The 27,536-nt window shown below is 35.7% G+C and overlaps 1 protein-coding gene across 5 annotated transcripts; it reads right to left on the minus strand.

The window, feature by feature from the left end:
- Window positions 1–550: 550 nt before the first annotated feature.
- Window positions 551–27,159, minus strand: TMPO (thymopoietin). Of its 5 annotated transcripts, XM_061205432.1 has the most exons (9): window positions 26,603–27,159; window positions 20,605–20,731; window positions 18,185–18,343; window positions 12,705–12,802; window positions 4,688–4,807; window positions 4,493–4,588; window positions 3,967–4,077; window positions 2,851–2,939; window positions 551–2,062 (listed from the first exon to the last, which is right to left on the minus strand). In XM_061205432.1, exons 1-9 carry the CDS (start codon window positions 26,879–26,881, stop codon window positions 1,777–1,779), a joined length of 1,365 nt encoding a protein of 454 aa, XP_061061415.1. In that variant the 5' UTR covers window positions 26,882–27,159; the 3' UTR covers window positions 551–1,776. The 5 variants fall into 5 exon arrangements, with proteins under 5 accessions (XP_061061415.1, XP_061061416.1, XP_061061417.1 ...); XM_061205433.1 differs by lacking the exon at window positions 4,493–4,588; XM_061205434.1 differs by lacking the exons at window positions 4,493–4,588; window positions 4,688–4,807.
- Between the last annotated feature and the right edge of the window lie 377 nt (window positions 27,160–27,536).

The following is a 27,536-nucleotide window of genomic DNA, read 5'->3' on the forward strand; positions in this document are numbered from 1 at the left end:
TACTTTGCTATTTTGGACCATACCTTTCCTATTAGAAAATTGATCTCACATACATATTAAGTCTGATTTATCTTCCCATATTTCTGAACATTAAATGCAGTTTCTCACAATTTCTAATTATAAACAAAAGATTGAAAGCAATATGGGAATCAAAGTTTAAAAACAAAAAAAGTAAAAGTAGACTGCTATTACTGTACAGAGGCAACGCTGAATAAAACGTGCTCCCTCTGTGGCTCATCTCAAAACACTTTTACTTGGAGAGGCAAGCATTTCTGATCTAGGAGTAAGTTTCCCACTGCCTTTGCAGAGACCAGACCTACGAATATTTCTGGTCAACTGCAAAGTGAAAAATGTCTACAAAATATCTAAAAGCTAAATATCAGACTATGGCTGATGCAAATCAAAACTGTGTGCTGGTCTAAATATACATCTTCAGCTTTTCCTTTTTAAAAAGTATCTTTTTTATTTCAGAAGATATTTAAAAATAACTTACATTTTTAATGTGCTTTACTGTCAATGACTGTAAAGTTGAAACTCACATGATTAAATCAAAATTTTTGTTTTACTTGATTCTACTGAAATTTCAATTGCCTACTACTTTACTGAACAAAGTTATACATGAGGTAAGTTTTAGCTAAAAAAAAATAAATCAACCACAAAGATAAAGTTAACCATTTCAAACGTAAACAAAAATCATAATGCCCGCCTCAATTTCAGAGTTTAAAAATTTATGTATTAACTACTGTGTATCCAAGGAAAGTTTACTATGTAGTTTAAAAGCACATACTTTTTGCTTTTAAAAGCACATACTTTCAAATCAGATTATGTTGGGAAATATAGGGCAAAAAAAAACTTGGCAAAATGCATTTTTGGTAACAGAATTCAATAATGAATCCAAATGGAACCTAAGACTGGTGTTTAAAATTTCTAACTTCTAAACACACACACACACTTATTTATCTAAAAAATATTTTGGTAACGGATTGATAGAATAAATGTTTTGCTGTAAATAAAAAGTACAAGTTTCCAATTATAGCCTTATAGCTAGCTAAACAGTCTTTAAAAACATGTACAGCCAGCTAACAGTTCTCTAAAACATGTATAAGTTGCACTGATAGATCCCTGCTAAAAATCAACTGCATTTAAATGGGCCTTACCGAAGTAGGACATTCACGATACTAGATATCTTTTAAAAAGTGAGTACAATAGGGCTACAACAATAACATTACTATTAATAAAAGTTACAGAAGAGATTATCACTGTACTTTTCCCCATAAACACCATCAAACTTTGTTGCAGTTACCAAAACTACAACCTCAAGTTACTTTTTCTCTTACCACGTTTCACATGTCTCTAGTTTTTATTAAGCAGAGAATAATTCTTAAAATCTTTTCTGTAAGAATTCAAAGTATTTAAATGTGTAGCTTCACATTATACTACCATGTTTTGCCCTTCTTGTTTCCCAAATACACAAAAACAATATACATTTTTTCTCAAAAAAGAAATAAGATGTCCACATTAAAAAAATAAAGCCTACAAAAAAGTTCCAGAGCTAAAAAGGAGTATTCATATGGCACGAAGTGATCTCCTACTAGTCCAAAGTCCAAAACATTAAATGAAGTCCATTTATATATATCTTGCTTGCTTTTCAATGGAATACTACATTTACTGAGGTGAAATCACATTTTTTTTGTTCTTGAGTCAAGTGTACACAAATTTTTTTAATACAGTTATTAAAAATAGGAGACCAAGTTGAATGTGCCAAAGAGATATCATTCAGTTGACTTTTTTAGAGTCATTAGAAAGAAACTTATAGAATGGATTTCCTTGGTTGGTTTCCATAGCTTGATAGACCAAAAACAAAAAAAAGGCTACGACAATGAAGAGCAAAATTTTTATCCACATGGGAATGGAGCGTCCCTTTTTTGTCTTTTCTGACTTGACATCTGCCAAGGGAACATACTTAGTAATATATTTAGACGAAAAAGATTCCTCCATCCTGAAATCACTGAGTTCTAATGGCCGGCCAGCAGCCCCTTTGATTGGTCTGCGGCAACTAGCACTGTTGGGAGTGAAAGGAGGAAGAGAAAAATAAATATTAGATAAAGTCATAACTTAAATAACATAAAATGACATTATCACTCCTAATTCCAAACACATTTCTTGAGGTCACGGTAGAAAATTGTCATATAATATAAACAGCGAGATCAGTCAACCTATTTAAAACTTCTATACATTTTTCATTTAAAGAGTTAGATTTGTATCTTTTATTAGAAAATAATATTCAGAGTATTATAAATATTCACTAAATTTGCCTTCTTAAAGGTTTTTCAAGCTAATACATTTAGGGGATAAGAGGAAAAACATAAGGTAGTTTGGTTGTGATTCCTTCAGTCAGGAAACAATTCAACAGATATCTAAAAGCAGCCTTTTCAATTAGAAAAGAGAAACTCTCAGGAATAAAACCAATTTCCTTCTTACCAGGTTTCAGTTTAGATTTAAAAATAAGAATTAAATAGTAGGTAAACGATTTATTTACAACCTTTCAGCTTAACAAAGTTAATTTTGAAACTGACTCAACTTTCAAGAATATGAACTAGTTAGTGCTTAAAAGAATCAAAGTGCTCCCAAAAAGAACAGTTTACTTATGAGAGCAGAGGTACAGTAATTTTGTGAAGAATTAAAAATTAGAATTCGTTTATGTATGTATATATAAAATAATTATGTTGTACACCCTAAATATATACATTTTAATGTGTCAAATATACCTCAATAAAGGTGGGAACAAATAAATAAATAAAAATGCCCTAATTGAATACACTAAATAATTGTTTCAGTCTATCTGAATACCTAATTCCTGTTGGTGTAGCTGCTTCAAAGGGAAACATTTCCTTAAGAATATCCCTTTCTACTCTTCTTTCCTCTGTTTTTTCTCCCACCTAATAAGAAACAAACAAACAAAAAAACAACCAGAAGTTAAAATTTAGTGTAAATGTGCAATAATTAGAACACAATTTTAAACAGAAGCTTTGGAGAACAGAATGCACTTAAATCTATCCAGCTTTTACAACTGCCATTTCTAAAGTCATTATTGCTTAATTATCCATACATTTCCAAGGCTCTCTTCAAATTTCCTCAGTGTGGAAGATATGTTAATGTTGTAATGGGGGGCACACATTCAAATAAGTTAAAAACAAAAAACCCAAAATAACACAAGAAATAAAATTTCAGTACAGCTAATATGGCAGTGTAAGTTCCCTCCAATGCTTTTCATTGACATTAAAAGTACATTGTTTCTTCCTGTTAATTTTGTAATAAAACAAATGACCAAATATAGAAGATATCAAATTAAGATGGATCTTTTAACAAATTTTAGTATATGCTTTTAACTAGAGAGTCAATCCAATCTTCCTAATTTAAGAAACATAAAATAATTTTTTAAACAACCTGATTGCTTTGCTAAATTACCTTTATGCCCAGATCAAAATAATCTTTGATAAAGAATCATTAAAATTATAATGTATCCATGCAGTTAGTACTTTAAAGCTTAATTTTACAGGAGTTAATCAATTCAAGTATAATACAAAGTCACTTTAAAGTCCCATTATCTGACCTTTCAATGAAAGGTACTATAGCTTCCCCCACAGCCCAAGTAACACTTTCAACTCACATCCATTTTAACAAAGAGAACATATTACAAGCAGCACACAAATGAGCACTCCCTTGAAAACTGGAACTTAAAGAGGCACATAGTAGTAGCAAGAGGATAGTATTAGCATGTCATATGATATTACTTTCCATTGTCACTAATAAAGTATGTCTTTAAGATAATATATGCACATAAATAGACACACACCCCCCCACCCAACAAAGAAAGCTCTGCTCCCTCCCACTCCAAAAAACAAATATAAATATTTCTTCATTAAAAGATCAATGATAGCATCGATCTAAATTTTATTCATTTACTTCAGCTCTTGTCAATGGTTTCTTTGGTGTTCTTCTGGGTATGTCTGAGAATTCAGTGATTGGCAGAATAGGAGCTGCATGCTTGAAATTTCCAGTCACCCTATTGACAACCTGCCAAGATTCAAATTATTCAGACTCAGAATTATCCAAACATAACAAAGACACGTTAAAAGAAAAAATGATAGTCGATTTCTCTAATATTTGAAACTTTCCCTTAATAAAAATTTAGGCATAAGAACCTAGAAATACATTAGTGTTTCATATGTGAAGGAAGCCTTATTATTCTTTAAACACGTTAGCAAAAAAGTATCCTTATAACACTAAGTATTCTTGCACAATGAATTATATATATATTAAAGTGGCTACACTGAAAACTTCTAAAATTCAGAATTATATGGGGAAAATGAGTTTAAAATATGTTTAAAAACATGTGTTTGAGGTTTGCCAAAATGCGCCACCTCCCCAATTCTAAGTAAAGGATAATTTACAAAGAATACCACTTGTATAGTTTATGAAACATATTTACTAAAGTTTCGTTGCTTGAAGCCATTATAGTTTCAGCTATGGGAGTACTCTCTGAAATTATTGCACCATCTATACGAAAATGTTCTGAAGTTTCCACCTGTTAGTTTGAAAACAAAACAAAAACAATAAATATAAAATAACCACTAAAACCCTACCAATCTGAGAACCCCATTCTAAGCAATAAGCCTTGCATCACCCTTTTCCTCGGAGTTCTTCTCGACCCTCTCGTAGATTCCCTAGTTAATGCCTGCAGAGGTCCGCCTTTTGAAGATCCACTTGTCCATTCAGTCTCAGTTACTCCAGCTTGAGAATAGCTCTATTCAAGCATCAACACATTAAAAAGTCATATTCTAATATCAAACACCTTAATAATGATGGCCATATTAGCATACTGAGAATCCATGAGAAGTTTCCAAATGCCAGCATTTGAAAATAATGCTATGCCCTCAAAATATTTCAAATGTATTGACTGAATAGATATGTAGGGATAAGAAAACACTTAAAATATGGTAAAATACATTAGAGTCCAACTATAGGAGCTCACATATTATGATAAAAGTGAGAGGGGGAAAAAATACATCAATTTATCACTGGCTCCTTTTGTGACTTGCTGTTTACTATCTGGCTCCAGTATCATAGCTGCATCTCTAGCTGTCTAAACAAAAAAGCAGGCTGATCATGACTTGTAAGAAAGTCATTTGTTATATATAACAAGTCAGTTTCCTTTTAAAACAAAATACAAATTTTATAATTGTTAGCATAGATTAAACATTATTCTTTTCGTGTAGTTAGGACTATTTAATCTATACACAGCTATCTGACTTAAAAGTTCCCAGGTGTCAAATTCATCTTAGAAACAGATAATAAAATTGAGCAGCAACAAAAACTTGATGGTCATCTTTTTTGTGAACAGGCAAGCCTAAAATGTCACTGCCAGGACTCAGTGCCACTCACTCCTCACTACTGAAAAAAAAAGAAAAAATGGTAATAGGGATAGACCACTGTCCATTTCCAGTCCCAGATTTATTTCTCCTTGGAAAAGTCGATTGATTTTCCTCATTTAAAAAATAATTTAGCAGTCCTCATATAATAGTTTGAAAAGCACTAGACTAGTACTTCTACCTGAAGCTTTTGTTAAAATGCATATTCTGATTAAGTAGCTCCAGGGTGAGGCCTGAGATTCTACATTCCAAGGATCAAGTTATTCAACTTTTGAAACTTTTATTACCAGATGATTCTTATGAATTCTTTTAACTAGAGGACATCCATCAATGATTAGTTATACTAGAATATGCTTATACTATCACTTTTGCTTTCAAGCTAATATTTTATGTAGATAACTGATGTTTTTATATCTAAGTTAGTGTCTATTAATTTTAAAGATACGATATATTTTACTCTTATCTCGGGACAAGAGCAGTCATCCAGTAAGTACACTTATTTGGCTGGAAGCATTACTACCAAAACACCACAAGATACAGACATAGTTTCATACATCTGGTTTTGTATCTATCTATATTTGGAATTGACTTTATAAGAGTTTCCCCTTTGACTCACAATCTGAATCTCTGGGTTTCTTTTCCAGCTATCAATTAGGAAAAATTTGCTGAATGCAAACATTGTTAGTCAAAAGACAAATTTGTAAACAAATCACACACACATATAATAGATGCTTATTAATAGTTAAATTCCTGATTATTTGAGTAGAAGGGAACACTAGTTTTAATCTGAAGTTCTCAATCCTGGTGGCACAGTATCATCTGGGAAGCTTTTAAAAAATACCAAGTGCCCCAACCCCACCTTAGACCAATTGAGTCAGAATCTCTTCTAGACCGGCCTGGGCTTAATTAAATTTTGTAGCTCCTGAAGGGATTCTAATGTGCAGCCAGGGTTGAGAATAACGTAACTGACTTATGATGCATCTCAAAGCCAAGTATTTTTTTCAAACTACTTCCAACACTGCTTCCTCTTTAATAATCAATTGCTCAATGCCAATAAAAATAATGAGAGTATTTTAAAAATATTCTAGTATTTTAAAAATATTTTAAAAATATTCTAGTTTGATAGTCTAGCTGGTATTATCAATGTATACTCAGTATTTAAAAACTCCTCGAAGAATTAAAAAGAACATTACTTTAAAGGGCTAATAAAGTTATCAGTTACGCAGCTAATACAATATAAAGCCTAGATATTTTACCTATGTCCACGAAGGTAAGGAGGGGGGAAGAAGAGACATACTTTTCCCTTAAAATTGGTTATCTACCAAATTCCAGGACTTTCCATTTGTTATGTTTTATTCTGAATAAATAACTGAAATAATCTCTCCATCAAAAATTTTACCAAACATCTATTGAAACTATTACACTTAATACAAAAAAAAAGTTTACATTTTTATTAGTTATCTTTGACATTAAAGGCCAAGTTCCATTTAGAGATTTTTAAATTTTCTCCCATGGAAGAAAACACAAGAAATTCATTGGTTGCCTGTGGAAATAGCTGGGAACAGGGGTAGGATGGACACTTTTCACTATAAATCATTTATGCTTTCTTTTGCTCAGGTTTATTAAATTCTTTGGTTGAGGACTGTCAACCAATTTCATTAGTTCTTGCCTATCATCTAATTTAGAATTAATCATCTTCACAGAAAACTATCTTTCATACAACCAGAAAAGATACCTTGAAGACTGAAAAAAAATTTTTTCTACCAGAATCCACTATGCAACAAGTGACTCTGAGAAGAAAATATAAATAAAAAACAAAATTACAATTCAGTGTTATAACTACTTAGAGTAAGATGGACCAAGCAATTATTAACTGAAAAGAAAAACTCATTGCTACAAAAAATTAGTAATGTGACTGCTATATGCTCTGTGGCCAAAATAAGGATTGTAGTGTCATCTATTTTCAGCAAGATGTTCTATAGAAAGTCCTCAATTTATCATGGAGACAACAGGAGGAAGAAACAAAAAAACCCTATCAGGTAAAAAGTTATTCAGAAGACATCAGGCAGTTGAGGCACATGAGAATGCAGGAGCTGGGTTATTAAAGGAGGCTATAAATCTCATTCAGTAAAAATACAAGCTTTAACTAGGTTATAAAAAAATAATCAGGATAATTAAAAGCCACCTTACTTTAAAGAACTATTAATTTAAGTAAAACATGACCAATATGGTTACTCATATTAACTTTTTTTTTTTAAAAAACAGCATCATATTCCTCCATTAGAGAAAGGTACTCCCATACATTACTTGTGGGAATGCGAAATGCTTCAACTCTTACACAAGGGAATTTGCTAACATCTAGCAAAATTACCCAGCAATTTCACTTCTAGATTTCCTGAAGATAAACTGGCTAAAACATGAAACAACACATGTAAAAAGGCTGTTCACTGGTGCACCTTTGCATTATTCAGAATAGCACATAACTGAATAATCAATAACAAACAATCAAAATATCCATCAAAAGGAAAGTGGCTGAATAAATTACGGTAAATCCATAAAATGCAATACCATGCAGTGGTATAAAGCAATGAGGAAGCAATGAGGAAGAAGGCTATACTATATCTTGACATGGTCTCAGGATAAGTGTTTAGATTAAAAACAGAAAAATAGAAATGTGCAATGTAGGCTGTCTTTCATATATGGAGGGGAGCATAAATAAATATATAAATCTATTATTTACTTATATTTTCAAAAAGAAACAAAATATAAACCGAAACTTAATAAAAATAGTAACGTATGGATGGAAGGAACAAAGATAGAAGCCAGATTTCTGACTCTTCTTTTGCCCAAATAAAACCACATATATATTCTCAAAAATTAAAAAATAAATATGAAAGAAAAAAATTCTTTCAAGTGACTTTAAGCATAGTATTTTGATTTTATATCCTTAACATAAGAAAAACTGCCCCCCCATCTGAAAATACAATTAGCAGCTTTACTATTAGTAGTAATATTGTTATTTAGAAATATATATATAGTGAAAATTACATAAGAAACAATATTATTTTAAGAACCAAGATACTCAGCATAAGAGAAAAGAGATACAAGTGTAACACCTAGAAATTAGCCTGCATTAATAAATTTGAGGAATTCATGACCTATCTTCTCTTTCTAAAAAGTAAGTACTCCTAGCTTTACCTACTGAAAAAGCCTAGAACAATGACAACTCAGGAGGAATGAACGCCCTAGCATCCAGGCTGTAGGTAGCTTCCAAATAATATTTTCTATTAAAACGATAAGGGGTTCTTTGGAAAAATGACTGACTTGATAAGAGGCAGGAAATACACAGCCCAGGACTTCTTCTTGTGCCAGCAAACAAGAAAGTACCGAAGACAAATGGGGTCAATAAAAGGATACAGGAATCAACTCAGTAATCCCCAGTGGCTAAAGATGGTGCAACTTGAATGTGAAAAAAGAATAATGACTGCAATTGATCATAAATCAAATATATAAAAACCATAGTAGTAAAAAGATATTATTGATCGCCTTTCAAAATGACTAGAGCACTTTAACTTGATAACTGGCAAATAAAAGGCATGTAAGCATTTATCCTGGCTCTCCTATATGAATTTTATTTCAAGGTAACTAGGCAATTTACAAGGGAAAGTTCTTTATAAAAGAATTCCAGTTATAGATGTAAAGGAATCAGAGAATTCCTAGATCCATTATTTCATTTGAAGTAATGAAATAATGGATCTAGGCAATAATCATAATGGCTGTCTTAACCATCAAATGAAAGGGCGACGTGGAACTTTATAACGGATGAATCAGGCTTTCAACGCCTGAACCTATTACTAATTAATTTTAGCATCATCAAAAGGATATCATGTGTCTCTGAAATGATGCAATGTGAAGGCCACAACGCCATTTGTGAAGTATTCTTGTTAAAGTAACTGAACTCAAATCTAACCAACCCTTTAGATCTGTGCTGTACAAAATGATAGCTACTAGCCACATGTAGTTATTTAAATTTAAATAACATAAAATTAAAATTTTAGTTTCTCAGCCATACAAGTCACATTCCAAGTATTAAGTGGCTACTTAATGAACAGCAGATATACAACATTTCCATCATCACAGAAAGGTCTATTGCACAGTTCCACTATAGTTCTAACTCCCAGTCTACAGGAAATCCAGGGTATAAAAGAGCAAATTAGGGCTTCCCTGGTGGCGCAGTGGTTGAGAATCCGCCTGCCAATACAGGGGACACGGGTTCGAGCCCTGGTCCGGGAAGATCCCACATGTCGCGGAGCAACTAAGCCCGTGCACCATAACTACTGAGCCTGCGCTCTAGAGCCCGTGAGCCACAACTACTGAGCCCGCATGCTGCAACTACTGAAGCCCGCACGCCTAGAGCCCGTGCTCCCAACAAGAGAAGCCCGCGCACTACAACGAAGACCCAATGCAGCCAAAAATAAATAAATAAATAAATTTATTTAAAAAAAAAAAAAGAGCAAATTAAACGACCTTTGAAGAAGCAATCTGCCAAACCTACAATGTGAGAAATATTATAGAGAACTAACCTGGTTTCTTCACCAAATAAATGGAGGGACGGGAAACCGTTATAGTGGAAATAGCTACAGACTTAAAAGACAAAACAAGGGCTTCCCAGGTGGCACAGTGGTTAAGAATCCGCCTGCCAATGCAGGGGACACTGGTTCGAGCCCTAGTCCGGGAAGATCCCACATGCCGCAGAGCAACTAAGCCCGTGAGCCACAACTACTGAGCCCAAGGGCCACAACTACTGAAGCCCGTGCGCTCTAGGGCCTGCATGCCGCAACTACTGAGCCTGCATGCTGCAACTACTGAAGCCCGTGTGTCTAGAGCCCATGCTCCGCAACAAGAGAAGCCACCGCGATGAGAAGCCCGTGCACCGCAACGAAGAGTAGCCCCGCTCGCCGCAACTAGAGAAAGCCCACAGGCAGCAATGAAGACCCAATGCAGCTAAAAATAAGTAAATACAATAAATAAATTTATTTAAAAAAAAAAAAGACAAACAAAATCAAAAACACCAAATGATATGTGGAGTTTGTATGGAAACTGATTTGAATAATTCAATCATAAAAGAGACATTTCTGAAACTGGAGGTTATTGTATGGAGAATGTATAAAGCTTTGAACACAGATATGAAAGATTTTATACACACACACAATGCCACTATCACTCCAAATAAAATTAATAATTCTTTCATATCTAACATATATATCTAATATATATAAATAAAAAACAGCTCCAATCTTTTAGAGATATATACTGAAATACTGACATTTTAATGTGTGAACTGAGATGATGGCAGAGATTTGTTTTAATATACTTCAGCAACAAACAACAAAACCAAAGGAATTAAAAACGCTGCAGGGTGCAGGTGAAGATAAAATAAAACTGGTAGAATGTTGACAGCTGTTGAGGTTCTGTGACTGAAGGGTCAGTAAACTCTTCCCTTTACTCTTCCATATGATTTAAATTTTGTGGGACTTCCTTGGTGGTCCAGTGGTTAAGAATCCGCCTGAATGCAGGGGCCACATGTTTGAGCCCTGGTCTGGGAAGATCCCACATGCTGTGGACCAACTAAGCCCATGCGCCACAACTACCGAGCCCGCGCTCTAGAGCCCACGCGCCACAACTACTGAAGCCCGTGCGCCCAGAGCCCATGCTCTGCAACAAGAGAAGCCACCACGATGAGAAGCCCGTGCAGTGCAACGAACAGTAGCCCCCGCTCGCTGCAACTAGAGAAAGCCCGTGGGCAGCAACGAAGACCCAACAAAGCCAAAAATAAATAAATTTATTAAAAAAAAAAAAAAAAAAAAAGAACCTGCCTTCCAATGCAGGGGACATGGGTTCAATCCCTGGTCAGGGAACTAAGATCCCAAATGCCACGCACCACAACTAGAGAAGAAGCCTGCACGCTGCATAGAAGAGCCAGTGCAGCCAAAATTTAAAAAAAAAAGTTTGTATAATAAGGCCGTTGTCTAACCCTGCCTCTCATCTCCTAAATCTACTCTCTCCTTTGACTATTTATCCTGTCCCTCAGTTTAGATTCCTCAGGTCAAACAATTACCCCTTAAACCATATTTAAAACCATCTTCCCACCCTCCTTTTAACCTCTTATCTGACAAGTCAATGCATTCTTGCTAGCACTATACCATCTTGCCTACATAAATTGGACCAAAATTCTCCATGTCTGTCTATTTCAGTGTCCTTCACCAGATTTTCCTAGTTTCTCTTGCTCTGTTATTTCCTTATTCTTCAGTGTGCCCCTGCAGCTCTTCCCTGGCAACAGATAAAAAGACAACAAAATATTTATTCCAGTCTTTGGTTCAATATTAAACCAAATCTTCTTTCATTCAAAGCTCTATACATTCTCCATACAGTCACCAAGCTCATTTCTAACAAATAGTTCTGAAATTCAACTTAACTACATCAAACTAAGAAAGACACATGGCTTAAGAAATCAAGAATACTTCCACTGATGATGTGTGACTTTAAAATGACAAAGAGAAAATGGAAAAGATAAATAGACAACTAGACAAATCTTCCAGCTGGACAGAAAAAGGGTAAGGAAAATGACTCTAGGGATAGCTGACTTGTAAAGCGTCAGCCAAATCAATGCTTGATTAGTCAATAATTTGTTCTCTGTAAACTGAGTTCATTATTCCTGTGCTTATTTTCCCCTTAGTTTCCTACATTTTCCTTTTGGAAAAGTGCATCTTGCCTCACCCATAAAAAGGTGAATTTTTGTCTAGAATAAGGAAAGAAAACAGTGTGGTCTTAGGATCAGACTAGCTTCAGAGTTGAGGGAAAAGCCACAGAATTATTATAAGACAGGCAAAAATAAAAGCAAAGTCAAAAATCTAGAGACAAAGACACATATATAAAACCATTCCCCTGTTTTTTATTATATCAGAATTGCTTAGGTATTTCCACCTTTTAAAATATGTCTCTTAAAAAGCAGTATGACTGGCTCTGAACCATGCTTAGCATAGAATCAAACACAAATGAGACATTTATTAAACACTTGCTTTTGCAGTAAACACAGGCTACACTACTGACAAAACACACAAAGTTTAGATTTCTAGAGCCATTTAATGAATGCTTTATCGAGTGTGCTGGATTTTGGGTGTCAACTATGAACTAAAGGCAGGGACAAAGGCAAATTAGTGTTGTCAGAAGATTACTTATACCTGAATACAGCGACCATAAAGCTAAAGATACCTGATTGTGCTCAACTCTTCTTTGCTTGAGTGTTACCGGAGTCTTTGCTCTGCCCTTTAGTGGTTCTCTCTTCTCAAGCTTGAGCTCTATTTTAGAGTCTGGAAATAACATCGGAGAAATCATTACTCTCTGAGACACACAATAAACTACAATGTCATCCTAACATTACTCTGGAACCCTGGTTTTTCGGCACACTGATACATAAAATAAGTCTGTATATTAGTACTACCTCAACAGACCCAAACTGGTTAACTGCAATTTCTGTCTTTAAAAACTTTTCTCTTCCATTTTTATTTCATTCCATTTTTGTTTATCTCCCCCACTCCTTAATATGATCACCACTTCTTCCTATTTATTCTTTCTTTTTTCTGGGACTAATAGCCTGAAACAAAGTAACAACCCATGGAGGCTTTTCACTGAAAACAATTAGGAAGTGGGAAAAGTACATTAGAATACATAGTTGTTACCATTCTTTTGTCCATACAGTGCATTATTACTACATAAACAAAGGTTAGTTATTAAATTAAAATTTAGAATATGGAAGGGAAAAAGCTATAGAGAATTTTAAGACTGAAAAAAACTTGTATGGTATCAAGCCGCTAATAGCAATAAATAAGTACAATGACGTTAATACGTAAGTGCATTTTAAAAGTCTGTCCTTTTTTGATGTGACTATAAAAACCCTGGGTACAACTGAAGAGGTAAGGAAGAAACTTGTTCACAGAAAAGTACAACCAATCACAGGTCACTTCTCCTCAGCCTCCCCCATAATAAAGTACCATTTCTTGGAAGAGAAGCTAGTGCATGTATATTAGCGTATCACCATGATGGTTATTACCATAACAACTCAAATACGTATATCTTTTTTCATAGGCTTCAATATCCCATTCTCCTAGTTTTGATTTTATCACCATTTGAAGGGCTAGACTTTTCAAGAGACTTGATAAAAATTTTAGTTAGCTTGCATATTTTTGTGGCCATTTATCATAGTATAGCAAAATTAATGTCAGTTGTGACTTCTAAAACGTCTATTACCAAAAAGTTACTTTCTTATGAGACAGAAATGGAGTCAACTCTTAAACAAAAGCTTAGTTTTGCATGAATTCAATGCAGTTGTGCTAAAAAGTAGTCAAGATAGTTATGTGTCTTGCTAAATATCTAGCCTAGTACCAGTCAGTCCAGTCTACTTGCAAGTTTCCAAAAAATAAACAGTGATTTTTTTACCATGTTAGTTCAAATAGTTCCATTTTTATTTAGGATTAAGGTATCAACTCCATCCCCCACTTCCCAGTAATTCTATTAATGGCTCTATTATCTATGGGACAATCTTTAGCATTATAAAGTCTTATGTTAACTCAGAACCTAAGAATCAGAAAGCAAAATGTAAAGAACCCAATAGTAGCTGAAATTGATTAAACAAATAAGATATCTGGTTACAGAATAATTCCTCTTACAAAAGCATGGTCCTCATCAACTATACTTCAATTAGAAAAAAAAAAAAAACACCCCAAAACCATGGTCCTCAAATAGGAAAAAAAAAAAACCCAAACATTTAATAATAATTTGAATATGTTCAGCTATACCATTGGAATGTCAAGTGAGTTTCAGTGATGAAATGGAAAAGGGATGTTGTTCATCCACAAATATCTAACTTGTTGCAACTCTAAGAATAAAACACACATACAACATGTTTGTGGAGACCACACAAAACTGTTCAAATTTAACAACTTTATTGAATTTGCAAAAGCATTCTACAGTAATACATTAAAAAAAAAAATCACATAGTACTTAGTAGGTACATGTATACATGTACATTTCAGAAGACAAATAACAAATAGAATTACTCCCAGAAAGCTGCAAAGATGGATAGGTTAGTCGAAGAATATAGTAATGGCTGTAAGTCCCAAGGGACTATATTTTGTTTATAATTAATACCACTATTTTCCATAAAAGTACAAAGAAATTCGATTATCAAGTGCCTCCACAGTTAGACCCTCTCATCTTACAATCACAGAAATGAAAACAGAGAATAATATATTGCTTTATATAGACACACAGAAACTGGGATATAGTATGATTTCTTATGACTTTAAAAAAAAACTAATAACTTAAATTTGCTTTTAGAATTTAGCTTAGATTAAGCCTAATCATCCATGAATTACAACATACCTTAAAAGTGTTACTTATAAAAAAAAAAGTCCCATCTTTGCTAATTCGTCTGACTATAGTTTCACAGTAGCGGTGAGAACGCACTGCCCCAGAACACTACGGTCTGGAGCAGTGTTTCCCGAAGTGCAGCCCACCAACTGTTTGCTACCAGTCCATGAAAAAAACGAGGCATTTGCGCCAGCATGTAAATCAGCGCACTGTCTTTCCTCTACCAATAAAGTTTTACCACAAAAATAAAACCTGTCATTCATCTAGTTTCAAATTCTGGTACATGCTTATCTTATCTGTGGATCAGTAACAGTTTGTAGACTGGCACTTTGAGTTGCACTGATTTGGAATATTATGAACGATACTGTAGATAACAGTAAAAAACAACACAAGTGAGAAAATAAGTAGACAAGTTCTGGAAAGTAATAAAATATTCAGTAATACGTAAAACCATGGAGACTCAACTTATAATCTAGTTAATGGAATTTTCTTAGTTTTGAAGAGTTGTAAAATCTTAAAATAGGAAAGACTGAACTATTTGAGAAAAAAATGTGATCTAGAAAAGCTTTAAACTGTTAGTATCAGGCTTTCTTTCTGTGCAACTAAAAAAAAGGCAGATATATGTAGGCAATTACTTTTATACTGCAATTTAATTGGTAGAATTTTGACACTTTGAAATTAGCCTATCCTGGAGACTAAAAAGACCTTAGAAAATTTTGGCATAAAAGTACTTCAAATTCCTAGAAAAGCTACCAACTTCCCCATATCAAAGATAAGATAGATGTCTTTATTCTTAATTTTATTGGCGTTTTCCACGCTTTTTAATTACTTTGAACACTTCTCTTCCAAATAATGTTCCACCTTTAAAGGGAGTAACAGCCAGCTTATTCTTAGAAGCTGGATTAATTTTGCAATCTTTTAGCCAGAGATATCGGCGACCTAAAGTGGAAGATCCCATGGTATAAGCAGCCATTTTTATTTCATCAAAGGCAGCTTCACAAAGAAATGAGGCCGCATCATATGTTTTGCTTAGCATCCCAAGTGCCTGGTGCACGTGACTAGGATCTGAGCTGAGAATTTGTGCAGCCTGACTAACGTCTGCCTGCATAGCCCGAACTACAAAGGCAGTATGGGTTGCAATCCGCAATGCTGATGCTGCAGCTTCATAGGTTCCACAAAGTGCTAAGTCCAACTGTTTATCACAGGACTCAGGGGAAGCTGCCTGAATACCTGCTGGTGGAGTGGCTTCAGAAATAAACCCTAGGATTTCATCATCTACTTTTGGAACTGATAATATCCGTGTTGCCTCTCTGGAAGAAATTGGATACTTGCATGCCAATGAAGGCAGCTGCCTGTCAATTTGCTGCCACTCCTCTTCAATTACTTTTAAAATAGATTCATGGAAGGGAAAAGATAATTCGGGGGCATCTATCTTATCATGCTGTGATTGCTTAGACATTTCTATGCCTAAGGTAGTGAGTGAGTGAGAGACAACGGTTTTTGCAGAAGAAGACATCAGTTCAGATCCAGGTATATTTTGAAATGCCACAGAGGAACCTGAATCCTTTTCTTCTACTGACTTTTCACTGAGTCTAGGTAATTTGCGTGGAGGAGACAGGGATTCTGTTTCTCGAAAATTAGGTGCATCAATTCTCTTCCATATATTTTCTACATCCAGTGGGGGTGTAGAGTTAGAAGTCCCAGGCAAACTACCTACTCCACCCTGGACCAACAGAGAATTGACATAATCTCTGATTGCCTTAGCCAGTGGTGGAGAAATTACTTGTGATCTCTCAGACTCTTCTAGTGCGCTCCTTTCACTGGAGAGAACTGACTGATCTGAAACATGGGACCTCTCAGTACGTAATGGTTGAATTCCACTTTTCTCTCCACAGTAAATATTTTCTACTATGTCTTTATAGCAAGTACTGGTGGTTTCTTTAATCAGTGAAGGAGAAGCTGCAGCAGAGACCAACATGGCAGTGAGTTCATGCTGAGGAGATGTCGAAGAACTTTTCTCTAAACATCTATCATGGCTAGACTTGGAGGAAACAAACAAATTCCCTCCAGAGGCTAACTGCAACTGTTCCCTGCCAGGCAAGGCTGTGGCAATAAGAGGTTCCCTAGGTGGGTCTCCCTTAGAAGAATGTACTTTCTTAGCTGCCTGTTGTTCAGTCCTGCCCAAAGGAGGACGGGTGGAGATTTCAGGAAAAGAAATACCCTGAAAAAATCCACCAGAGGGAGTAGTTGCAAGTTCAGAAAAAGGAACAAAATCCCTAGTGGACTTCACTTTCTTGTGTTCTTTCTTCTTTCCTGTAGAGGCAAAAGAGGCAGGAAGTTTAAGCATTACTTGTGTTTAAGCTGATTCTATTCTTTGCCTCTTTGCTAATAACATAGTGCTGTTGAAGGAACATTCTGAACAACCAATTTGACAGACTGTGCCCTGGCAGGCAATGCTTATGGAGATATAAGCAATCTGAGTCATTCAATAGTCATGAAATTAACAAACAAGTCATATGAATTAAAAATTTATAAGTCTCAAGTTGTTCTTAAAATAAATTTTAAAAGGTCATTTATTTCATGTACTATTCGAAAAATATTTATATACCATGGCCAAATTTTCTTAAAATAGTCTACTAAAAACATGTCAAAATATTTACTATAAAGTTTTCTTGAAATCAGATCTTCTAGCAAAAACTATAAATTTAAATGCTTATCAATATGAGAACAGAGAAAACATGCCGTATGTAAATACTACTGCTACATATCAATTACGAGAAATAAATCAGACACATGAAATAAATCAGTAAGAGATCTTAATATAACAGAGTAAAGAAAAGCAAGTGATAAGATTTAGCATATCACTTATACAGATTTTTTTCAAGTACAAAATAATACCATGTATTAGGCAGATGCATATGAAAGAGTATTTAAAATCAGGCTGGAAAGATAATCATCATATTAATCATAGTGGTTGCTTCTGTGGAGATGATACTTAGAAAGGGATAACTGGGGAAACTTTGTCTCTACTTGTAATACTTTTTTCTCTTAGAAAGATGAAATTTGCAGCAAAAAAGATAAAGAGTGATTTTACGTGACAAAAAATTAGACATTTCTACTTTTCTGTTTCTTAGAATTCTCAACAAAAGGTATTTAAATCAAATTACTTGGAGGACTACTCTAATGATATGAAAAAAATTTACATATATCTTGGTAATATTATTTAAAATTTTATCTTCTTCATGGTTACTGTATCTTATGAGTCTGAAAAAAATTTGATTTTTTTTGATTATATACTTTATTAACATCATATAAAATTTTACCTTCTTCATTGTCACTGTATCTGTCAGAGTCATTACTTCCATTCTGTCTTGTATTTTCCACTGAAGAAGAAATTGCTGGCAGAGGAGTAGAAGATCTAGATTCTGTGCCTTGTTCCCTCAGTTTCAACAGCTTTTTCTCATATAGCTTCCTGGTTGTTCCTGTATTAAGGTAGAATTTGCTTTATTACTTGTATTGTCTTATTTAAGATCCAGCTCAGACATTAGCTTTAGAAACATTAAAATGTTACATTTCAGTTTCCTTTTCTAAACTTAAATGCTTAAAAATACTACATAATGGATTCTTTTCTAAAACAGGTGTTTTTCTGGGATGTTAATACATGATTATAACAATGGTTTTTTGTTTTTGTTTTTTTTTGTAGAATGAAATACATAATAGATTGATTTAGGTCTTACTATGGATAACCTATTGAAGAGCCATGTATGACTGAGTATCTTTGACTGAAAAGTTTTGAACTCTGTGTAATTTCTCTAGTACTAAGTAATAGTACTTGCCTTTGTAGAAAAATCATGTTTATAAACAGAGTGTACTCCTCTGAATTATTATGATTAAAATCCCACAACTCTAAGAGACTAATATGCCTATAAAGGCCATTCAGTTATGGGAAAAGTCCTAAAAGTCACATTTTTAAAAATTGAATATATCTGACACCTAGCACTGAGTAAATTTAAGATGTTAAATCATATTTCAATATACTGCTGCAGTAAAAATGACCTTTTACGGAAAATGTGTGTTACAAAGAGAAATGATTTGCCAATTAGATAGCAAAGTAAAATTGATTATAAATAATTTAGTAACATATTTCAACATCAATGACAATTTAAAACTAAAAATAGCTTTTACTTTCTGGTTTACACTAGCTATATGTCTTTCCCTGATTTCTATAAGATGAATAAAATGATAAACATATATTTTTTAGAAACAATACATATGTCAGAATGTTACAGATAAGTAGTCTTAAGATGAACAGCTGGGGAGGGGGAAATAAGGAGACGCTGGTCTTAAAATTTCAGTTACACAAGATGAATAAGTTCTAGAAATCTAAGTATAGCTTGGGCTACAGTTAACAACACTGTATTACATCCTTGAAATTTGCTAGGAAGGTAGATCTTAAGTGCTCTCACCACACATACATGCATAAAAGAAAACTCTGTGAAGTGATGGATATGTTAATTAGCTTGATTATGGTGATCATTTCACAATGTACATGTATATTAAAACAGCAAGTTGTACACCTTAAATGTACAACGTTTGTTTGTCAATTATACCTTAATAAAGCTGGGGAAAAAATAAACAACTGGTATATCAACATGTAATTTAATGTATGTTGATACACAATACACAGTCTTCAGCACCTCCCTTTTGTAATTTTAAATGGAAAATATAAAAAGCGTATCAAATGTCTGTTGGTAATTATACTAATAGGCTTATTATCATCTCTCGGGAAGCCGTACATTAAATAAGACAAAAGAAAGACGATATTCTAAATTCTTATTTGCAACTACACCTATAGGTAAAAAACAACCCCCAAATCTACAGTATTCAAAATTTTACAGGGACTTCCTTGGTGGTCCAGTGGTTAAGCATCCGCCTTCCAATGCAGGGGACGCGGGTTCAATCCCTGAGCAGGGAAGCAAGATCCCACACCTGTGGGTCAACTAAGCCCACGTGCCACAAATAGAGAGAAGCCCATGTGCTGCAACGATAGCCCGTATGCCACAACGAAGATCCCAGGTGCCGCAACTAAGACCTGATGCAGTCAATTTAAAAAAAAAAATTTTTTTTTAATACAACTTAGAAGATCAAATAGAACTTTCTCATCTTGAGGTTATTGCCAAGACCCTCCAAAATTAAGGCACAATCAGCCTTGCAAACTCACTGACTTAACAGTAACCAAATGATGGAAATCCAGGGTATTTACTTTTAAGTTTTCTCTTTTCGGTTTGTTCTTTAGTTTTCAGTTTGTTCTTGAATTTCAATCAAGACAAGACTTTTTAAAAGGTACTTTTAATGATAACTGAAAGTGGGTACTATGCTGGAAATTGAATAACTTGAGTTCTTTTAACAAGTCTGTCACTAACTTACTGATTTGGATTAATTTGGCCAGCTATGTTACCTCAGATTTTCCTCAATTGTCATATAAGACCCATATGTCTCATCAAGTAATATGACATGGGCACAATACGAAACAATCTCAACAGAGGTAATCTTGGGGATTAATTAGTTCAGTTCTCTCATTTTATTTCCCTCATTTATATAGTTAGGGAAACTAAGGTCCTGGTCATATAAATGATTAATGACAGACTGGTCATTGGAACGAAAACTCTACCTGCTAGACAAGAGGGGAAAACAGTGTGGGGTACTGCTTCATAAAAAGATATCTGAAATTTTATCAGCTTACCCACAATAGGACCAGGGTTCACTCCATATTTCACAAGCTGATCCAGAAGGTCTTCATTAGAGAGCTCTGTTACATCTAGATCATCTTTATCTTCTAGTCTGGGTTTATCAGTTTTCTTTGTGGCTTTCTGTAAACGAAGTCCAGTTATCATTTCCACATGAATTTTAAAATGTTCATTTATAGATACTATATAAATAACACTGCATATAATAAACATGCAAATTTACCTTCAAGTTGACTTATAGTAGAGCTTAGCAATTTGATTAAATTAAAAGCAACTTATTATTCAAAAGTATTTTCTAAGTTCACCTATAATTATACAAACCTAATAAGCCAAGCAAGTAACTCAAATTTTAGATATTACTGTTAAAATAGTCAATTTTGGTTAACCTATCTAAAGAGGTGATGGCATCAAAAATTCAAAAGAGCAAAAAGTCTGGGTCTAAACATTTTCATCCAGATAACTGTAAATACAATTTACGACTGGTTTTTCTATAATCCTTTAAAGTTTAAATTAATCCAGGAAAGTTTAAGATTTTACCATAAAGGTTTATACATGTTATGTATAAAAATGATTTCTTTTAAACAAGCATATCAAAATTTAAGAAGCCCAAATGAATATTCTTCTTGTAATACAGTGACTTTAAAAGCCAGTTTTTGACTCATGAAGGAAGTCAGACTCTATGGTTACATATCACCTCTGACACAACTTTATTGCCACACATAGTCTATATGACCATTTCACTAAGACTAGCTGAAAAGTGTGGAAAAAGCTTTGAGAAAAATTTTAAAGGCAGTTTTTAAAAGAATTTAAGCAATGGCATTCTTTATTGGAAAAACTATATAAACTTCCAAGGTTAAACAGGGGAAGGGAACAAAAGTATGGTTAGCTTTTAGGGTTGTGGCAAATAGCTTTACAAATGTCTCAGTAATCCCAGTAACCACCAGAGGACAGAATATAAACGGCTGTTTAAATAATGGCCACAAACATCAGTCAATGTAGGCCCAAATTACTGTTTAAGGCAGAAGAGTCAATACTGCATCCTAGAAATACTTTATGCAAAATAGCAAAAATCATAAAGCTGTATGGGCTGTTTACTTTCCAGTGATGCTGAGGGGGAAAGAAAAATCAGGCATTATTTGGTCATGTATTAGAATTTGTTTTTCAACCAAATAAAAATGTGAAATACTTCACATAAAGAACATAATAAGAACAATAATGTCAACTCATGAGAAATTTTCAATACAATTTTAAAAATGTCTGTGAAAAGTTACCAAGGGTACTTTCAGAAGGCTTTAATATTGTACTAATCTAGGATCATCAAGCTCAAATCTTAAGCAACTCACACCTTGATGTCAAAATAGCTGCCTAGAGTCTAAGAGTCCTATATATCAAATCCTTGAATTCTTTAGAGAAGACTTCTTTTTTTTTAAATCAAAGAGACCTAATCCTGTGACCTACTTGAATATTCCAAAAGTGTGGACAGGTTGGGAAGAAAAACCCCACGGTGTAACATAAATACTTTAAACAAAAAAAAGCAGTCAGATACAGATTACTTGTAGAAAAAAATCCCTCTAACCATAACAATGTTCAAATCCTACTCCTAACCAAACATCCAGGAATTTCAACTTCCTGAAGCAGCGTGAGGTTTTCAAGAAATAATCTGTCTTTGGCACTCACTACATTCTGCTTACTTTTTATTAGTTATCTGTACATATGTTTTACCTTCTCCAGATGGTAAACTCCTTGAACAACAGTCCTTAAGTCTGGTTTGTTATCAAAACCTCAAAACTTTAGGAAAAGTTGCCCCTATTTTAAAAAGTCTTACCCCATTCTGAGTCCTAATATTGGGCCTGACAATCTGTATTTTGATGTGTAGCTCAGGTGATTTTAGATGTAGCATTTAAGAGGGTAACACAAAGCAGGAGCACTGTCATATTGTATCCCAAGCAGCTAAAATTAAAAAGAGTGCCTGACACAGGAATAGGTACCTGATACATGTTTTGTTGAATGAATGAATCAGAGTGCCATCTGGTGAGGGGGAAATAAGCCACTTATTTTTAAAAACCAATTTCTTATTAAGAAAAAACAAAGACTTAGCATATCCAAGCAGGAAACCAACTCCCTCACATTTTCTTAAAACATATTGAAAATCTACAGCTGTACAAGGAAATTTTAAGTAAAGGCCAATAAACTGGCATAAGGTAAGTCAAATAGAGGAGGTGCTCATAACGGGCCACCTGAGTTTTATTTTTATGGAGAAAAGCTCCAGAAAAGTAATGCCATTCTATGAAATATCAAATTTAATAAGAATAAAAATTGGGAGTATACATATTTATCAAGCCAGCAGTTTCAACCAGGAAGAAGGAGCCATTAGTTGTAATGATTTCTGCCTCCAGAGAGCTTTGTTCCCTTAAGCAAATCATGTAATCTCTTAGTTTCCTTCGGTCAAAATACCAAGTACCAGCTACGTGCCAGGCACTGTTCTCCAGTTTCTTCCCAACTACCAGATGATCTCTAGTTTCTTTTTCAACTTTAAAATCCAAAAGTTCTGTGATATCACCTATGAACCACTCTTATTTAAATCTCTACCATTAGTAGCAAAGATGCTGAAGTGTAACTAATTATTACTACAGAACAGATTCTATTAAGCATTTATATACCAAATTGTGTTCTAAGTGCCTTATATGTATTAACTTATTGAATCCTAAAAATCCTATGCGATAGATACTAATATCCCCATTTTACAAGAGAGGAAACAAGTCCAAAGTTGTTCAGGTAACTCAGGCAATCTGCATACCCAGTTATATGGTAACATTTGAGCAGACTTTACATATACGTCACTTTCACAAACTTACCTCATCCACTTCTGAATACATTATGGTAGCACTGAATTGTTCTGGCATTAAATAAAGATAACAAAATTCAGAAATCACATGTTGTAATAGCTAACATGTGCTGTAGTTGCTGAGCACTAGACATCTTCACAAATGCAACCTCGTGTAATCCTCTATCTAAGTAGCTATTAGATTATTCCTATTTCAGATGAAAACTGAGCATCTGATAGGCAATGCTCTTTGTTCGAGGTCATCTGAATAAGGGCAGAACTGGAATTTGAATCTATAATTCTGATTCAGAAGTCTGTACACTTAACACCTTACTGTAGAATACAGTGGTCAATTTATGATTTAACTTTTACTACCCAACATACTCTTTACTGTTCTGTTCCATGTCATTAAATATTTCCTGTTAAGAATTCATAATTCATCAGATCAGACCATTCAAGAATGCTATGCTCCAATGGATTCCAAACAGCTACACTGCTTTGCACCCTGGAACTAAAAGGCAGACCATCAACTCTGTATGTAAATGTTTATTTTTGTGTTGACAATGCTGATAATTTCATCACTGGAAAATACTGGTTACCATCAAGATGCATAAAAAGCATAGAAATAAGAAAACTAAAAACTAAAACCAAATTTTGAACATGCAAATATTTTGTCCTATCACACCAAGTGTACCTGACCATGGCAATGGCTGAAATGAAACAATTTCTCCTTTAGTTAAAAATACTCTTCATAAACCCATGCTTAAATCGAAGGTATATGCTATGTCCTTGGCCAAATCCATGTTAATGTTTGATTTGTTTTAAAATGTTAAAAATTCACCATTTAAAAAAATCTGCCTTATCTGAAACTGTCAAACATAATTTGGCTTTCTCCTAGATCATAAATATTCTTTAAGAAATGTGACTCTATATTGTTATTACACATGGGGCTAACAATGACTAGAACATAAAACACTGTACATATAAAAGGAGAATAATTTTTTATACCAATTATTATAAACAGTCTAAGGTTGTTTTCTTATAAATTCAATATATTTTCCTATGCCTGATAAAAAAATTTATCAGACTCCTTAAATTAGGACTCATTTTTACTTAATGTGCTTTAAAGCGGAAAACGACGTTACTGACCAACTACCACTATTAACTTTTTCAAGTTGTTGACACCACTGCACCCAGCCCAGGGTACACATTTTTGAGTTTTAAATACACAAGGTAGAAAAAACTTAAAGCTGTCTTTGACACAGTTGATATCTATATGGATTCAAACATTGAGATACATGCTACTGGACATAGGAGGTTCTCTTAAAAAATTAAGTATGGTGGTTGGCAGGTCTGCAGAAATCAAATTCCTGCAGTTAAGAGCGCATGACAGGAACTCAAAAATGTTGGATAATTGAACTGATATTTAAAAATTTTACATTCAGGTCTTCTTACACCCCAAAGAACACAGGGTAGATTGGGACATACCCTCTTTGAAAAAGTTGAAGGAAAAACATCAAAACCGAGATAGCTGTTTCTGTCGACAGCGAATCATCATCAAAATAAGAATAAATAATAAACATACAACCAAATACTTCCACAGCTCAAGAATGATACATTTGCACAGGAGACCAACATAAGGTTCTATAGAAGACTTAAAAAAAAAAAAGTGTGCTGATTTAAATGGAAGATATTTCATTTTCAACCAAATTTTTACTAAAATAGTTTGAATATTACTTTCATTTTCAGAGGGGTTGGGGAGAAACAGGTAAGGGATATATTATATTTCAAAAATAAATTTCTTATTATGGAGTACAGTGGCTTTCTTCAAATCCAAAAACAAGACATGAGAAACAAGAAGGTGCGATTGATCTTTTACTTATCAAACCAATATTTATTTGGCACTACTATGTGCCATGCATCGATTTAAGACATAAGGTTTTCAATTTTTCTAAAGCTCAGGCTAAGATTTAATTAAATCCACATGTGTCTATTATATCTTTCTTTCATTTCCATCTGGGTAGTCCAGAAAATACACTGGATAAATTTTTTAAAACTGAAGTTAAGATAACTTTGAAAGAAGCAGTCATTTTAAGTTATACTAGTAATCAGTACAACTCTAAACTCCACTTTCAATGTTTTACAAAGCATTGTACTTTACACCAGTCACTAGTTTTAACTACATTCTATTATGATTTGAAGCCTGATAACCAGGCAGATTCATACTAGTAGCACATAAAACCCCACAGAACAAAACTCAAACTATTCTCAAACGAAATATGCATTTGCTGGAGCCAATCTGAGTTTACCCGGGATTAGATATCCCAAATTGCAACACTGACAGAGCAGAATGTCATGAAATAAACATTTCTCCTGATTCCGAAGCTTCTCCTTTCTTCATGCAAATACACCAAAAGGAAAAACAACCCCCAAAACCCCTAAAACCCAAGCCCTAAGTAACTAGAATTTTAAAATATTTGAGCGTCTATGATAACCGCTCAAAGATGTATTTGAAAATGCTCGTTTAATTTAGAGTAACGCTGCCCCGCCAAAAGACGGCCTGCTGCTGGAAAGGAGTAACACAAACAAGAAAAACATAAACCGTTCAAAAAGCCCTCCATATGCAAAAAACATAAAAAGGCGGGAATTTCTTTATTTCAAATTTTGGTTAGGTATCAGTATGTCACAAATTGCCCTCCAGGGAGCGCTCTGACACCCGGTTACTAGTCATTTCGGTTAATAAAGCGGGAAAACGCTCGAACGTAACCTGTAGCCGTTTCGAACTGACCCTCCTTAGGGCTTTCGAAAAGGGCAGGGAAGTCTCCGTCCAGCTGCCCACTCCCGGCGGCCGGGCGTCCAGGGACACAGAGCTGCCTGCGCGCGCCCATCACCCGCGCGCAACCCGAGAGCAAACGCCAACTTCACACCCCCCGACACACCGCGGCTAAAACGCGCGCCTCGCGACCCTAACTTCGGGGCTCTCCTCTCCGGCGCCCTTCCCTCTCAGAGCCCGAGAGCCCACAGACCCAGAGACCAGCCCCCCGGGACGGTGGGTGGATAGCCCCGCCGCCGAGGAGGCCCGAGGGAGGGCTGAGAGCACGCGGGGGGGGGGGGCGGGGAGCGCCCACCGCTAAACGCCCGCCTTTGTGGCTCCGGCCGTGCGTCCTTACCCTGCCGACGGCGGCGCGGCTGCGGCCCGCGGCGGCGGCCCCGGAGCCCAGGACCGGCGTAGGTTCGCGCTCTTCGTCGCTGGAGAAGTCCGGGGGCCCCTTGCTGTTGGCGCCGGCGGCGAGCGGCTGCCGGTTACGCGCCGTGAGGTGCTGCAGGTACAGCTGCACGTACACGTCTTTGCGCTGCTCCCCGGCCGGGAGCGTCACATTGTTGGCGACCAACTCACTCTTCAACTTCTCTTTCGTCAGGACCGAGGGGTCTTCCAGGAACTCCGGCATCTCGGCGGCGGCGAATCCCCTTCCCCGCAGCCCTCGCACCCGCCGCTCACGCCGGCGTGCTCGCTCCTCGCCCGGGGGGGTGGGGGGCCGCGCTACCGCCTCCGAGTCTCACAGCTCCCGGCCGGGACTTGCGCCGCGGAGCACAGCGGAAACTCGCGCACACAAAGCCAAGCCAACGCCGGACACAAAAGCCCCTGCAGAACAAGCGGGGCCCAGTGCAGCCAAGCCAGGAATCCGCACGAACCCCAGCGCACACCCCACGGCCAAAGGAGAGCAGCCTCTTCGCCCACGCCCCAAGAACGGGCGCCGCCATTGGCCCGCCGCCGGAGGAAGCGCGGCGGTGATTGGCGGGACGCCTCGCGCGGGTTCCATTAGCCGCGGCGCCCTGCTAGAGGTGGTGGAAACGCAGTTTAAAAGCCGCTCGGGCGGGAGCTCCGGCGTGCGGCTTGTTTCTGTTTCCCTTTTTCCCCTATTTTTTCTTAGGATGGCGATAAGGGACAAGTCGTACTGCTTTTTGTGCGCCGTTTCCTCTCCCTCCCCCTGCTGGAGAAGCAGCTTTTCTCTCCGGGGTCGGTCGCCGGCGAACGGGCCGGATTTCACGGCAGCTGCGAGGACCCGGGCTGGGCCTCTCTCAATCCCGGGACACTAGTTCACC

Source organism: Eubalaena glacialis, chromosome 11 (genome assembly GCF_028564815.1).
Source record: "Eubalaena glacialis isolate mEubGla1 chromosome 11, mEubGla1.1.hap2.+ XY, whole genome shotgun sequence".
NCBI classification, from domain to species: Eukaryota; Metazoa; Chordata; class Mammalia; order Artiodactyla; family Balaenidae; genus Eubalaena; species Eubalaena glacialis.

Bases quoted from the DNA above. Each gene is read 5' to 3' on its own strand.
- TMPO (XM_061205431.1), bottom strand. From the start codon at position 26,881: ATGCCGGAGTTCCTGGAAGACCCCTCGGTCCTGACGAAAGAGAAGTTG. The intron at 18,344-20,604 runs GTAAGCTGATAA...ACCTTAATACAG, and splicing joins GAACCCTGGTCCTATTGTGG to GAACAACCAGGAAGCTATAT. The intron at 17,175-18,184 runs GTAAAATTTTAT...TTGCCTCTACAG, and splicing joins ATACAGTGACAATGAAGAAG to GAAAGAAGAAAGAACACAAG.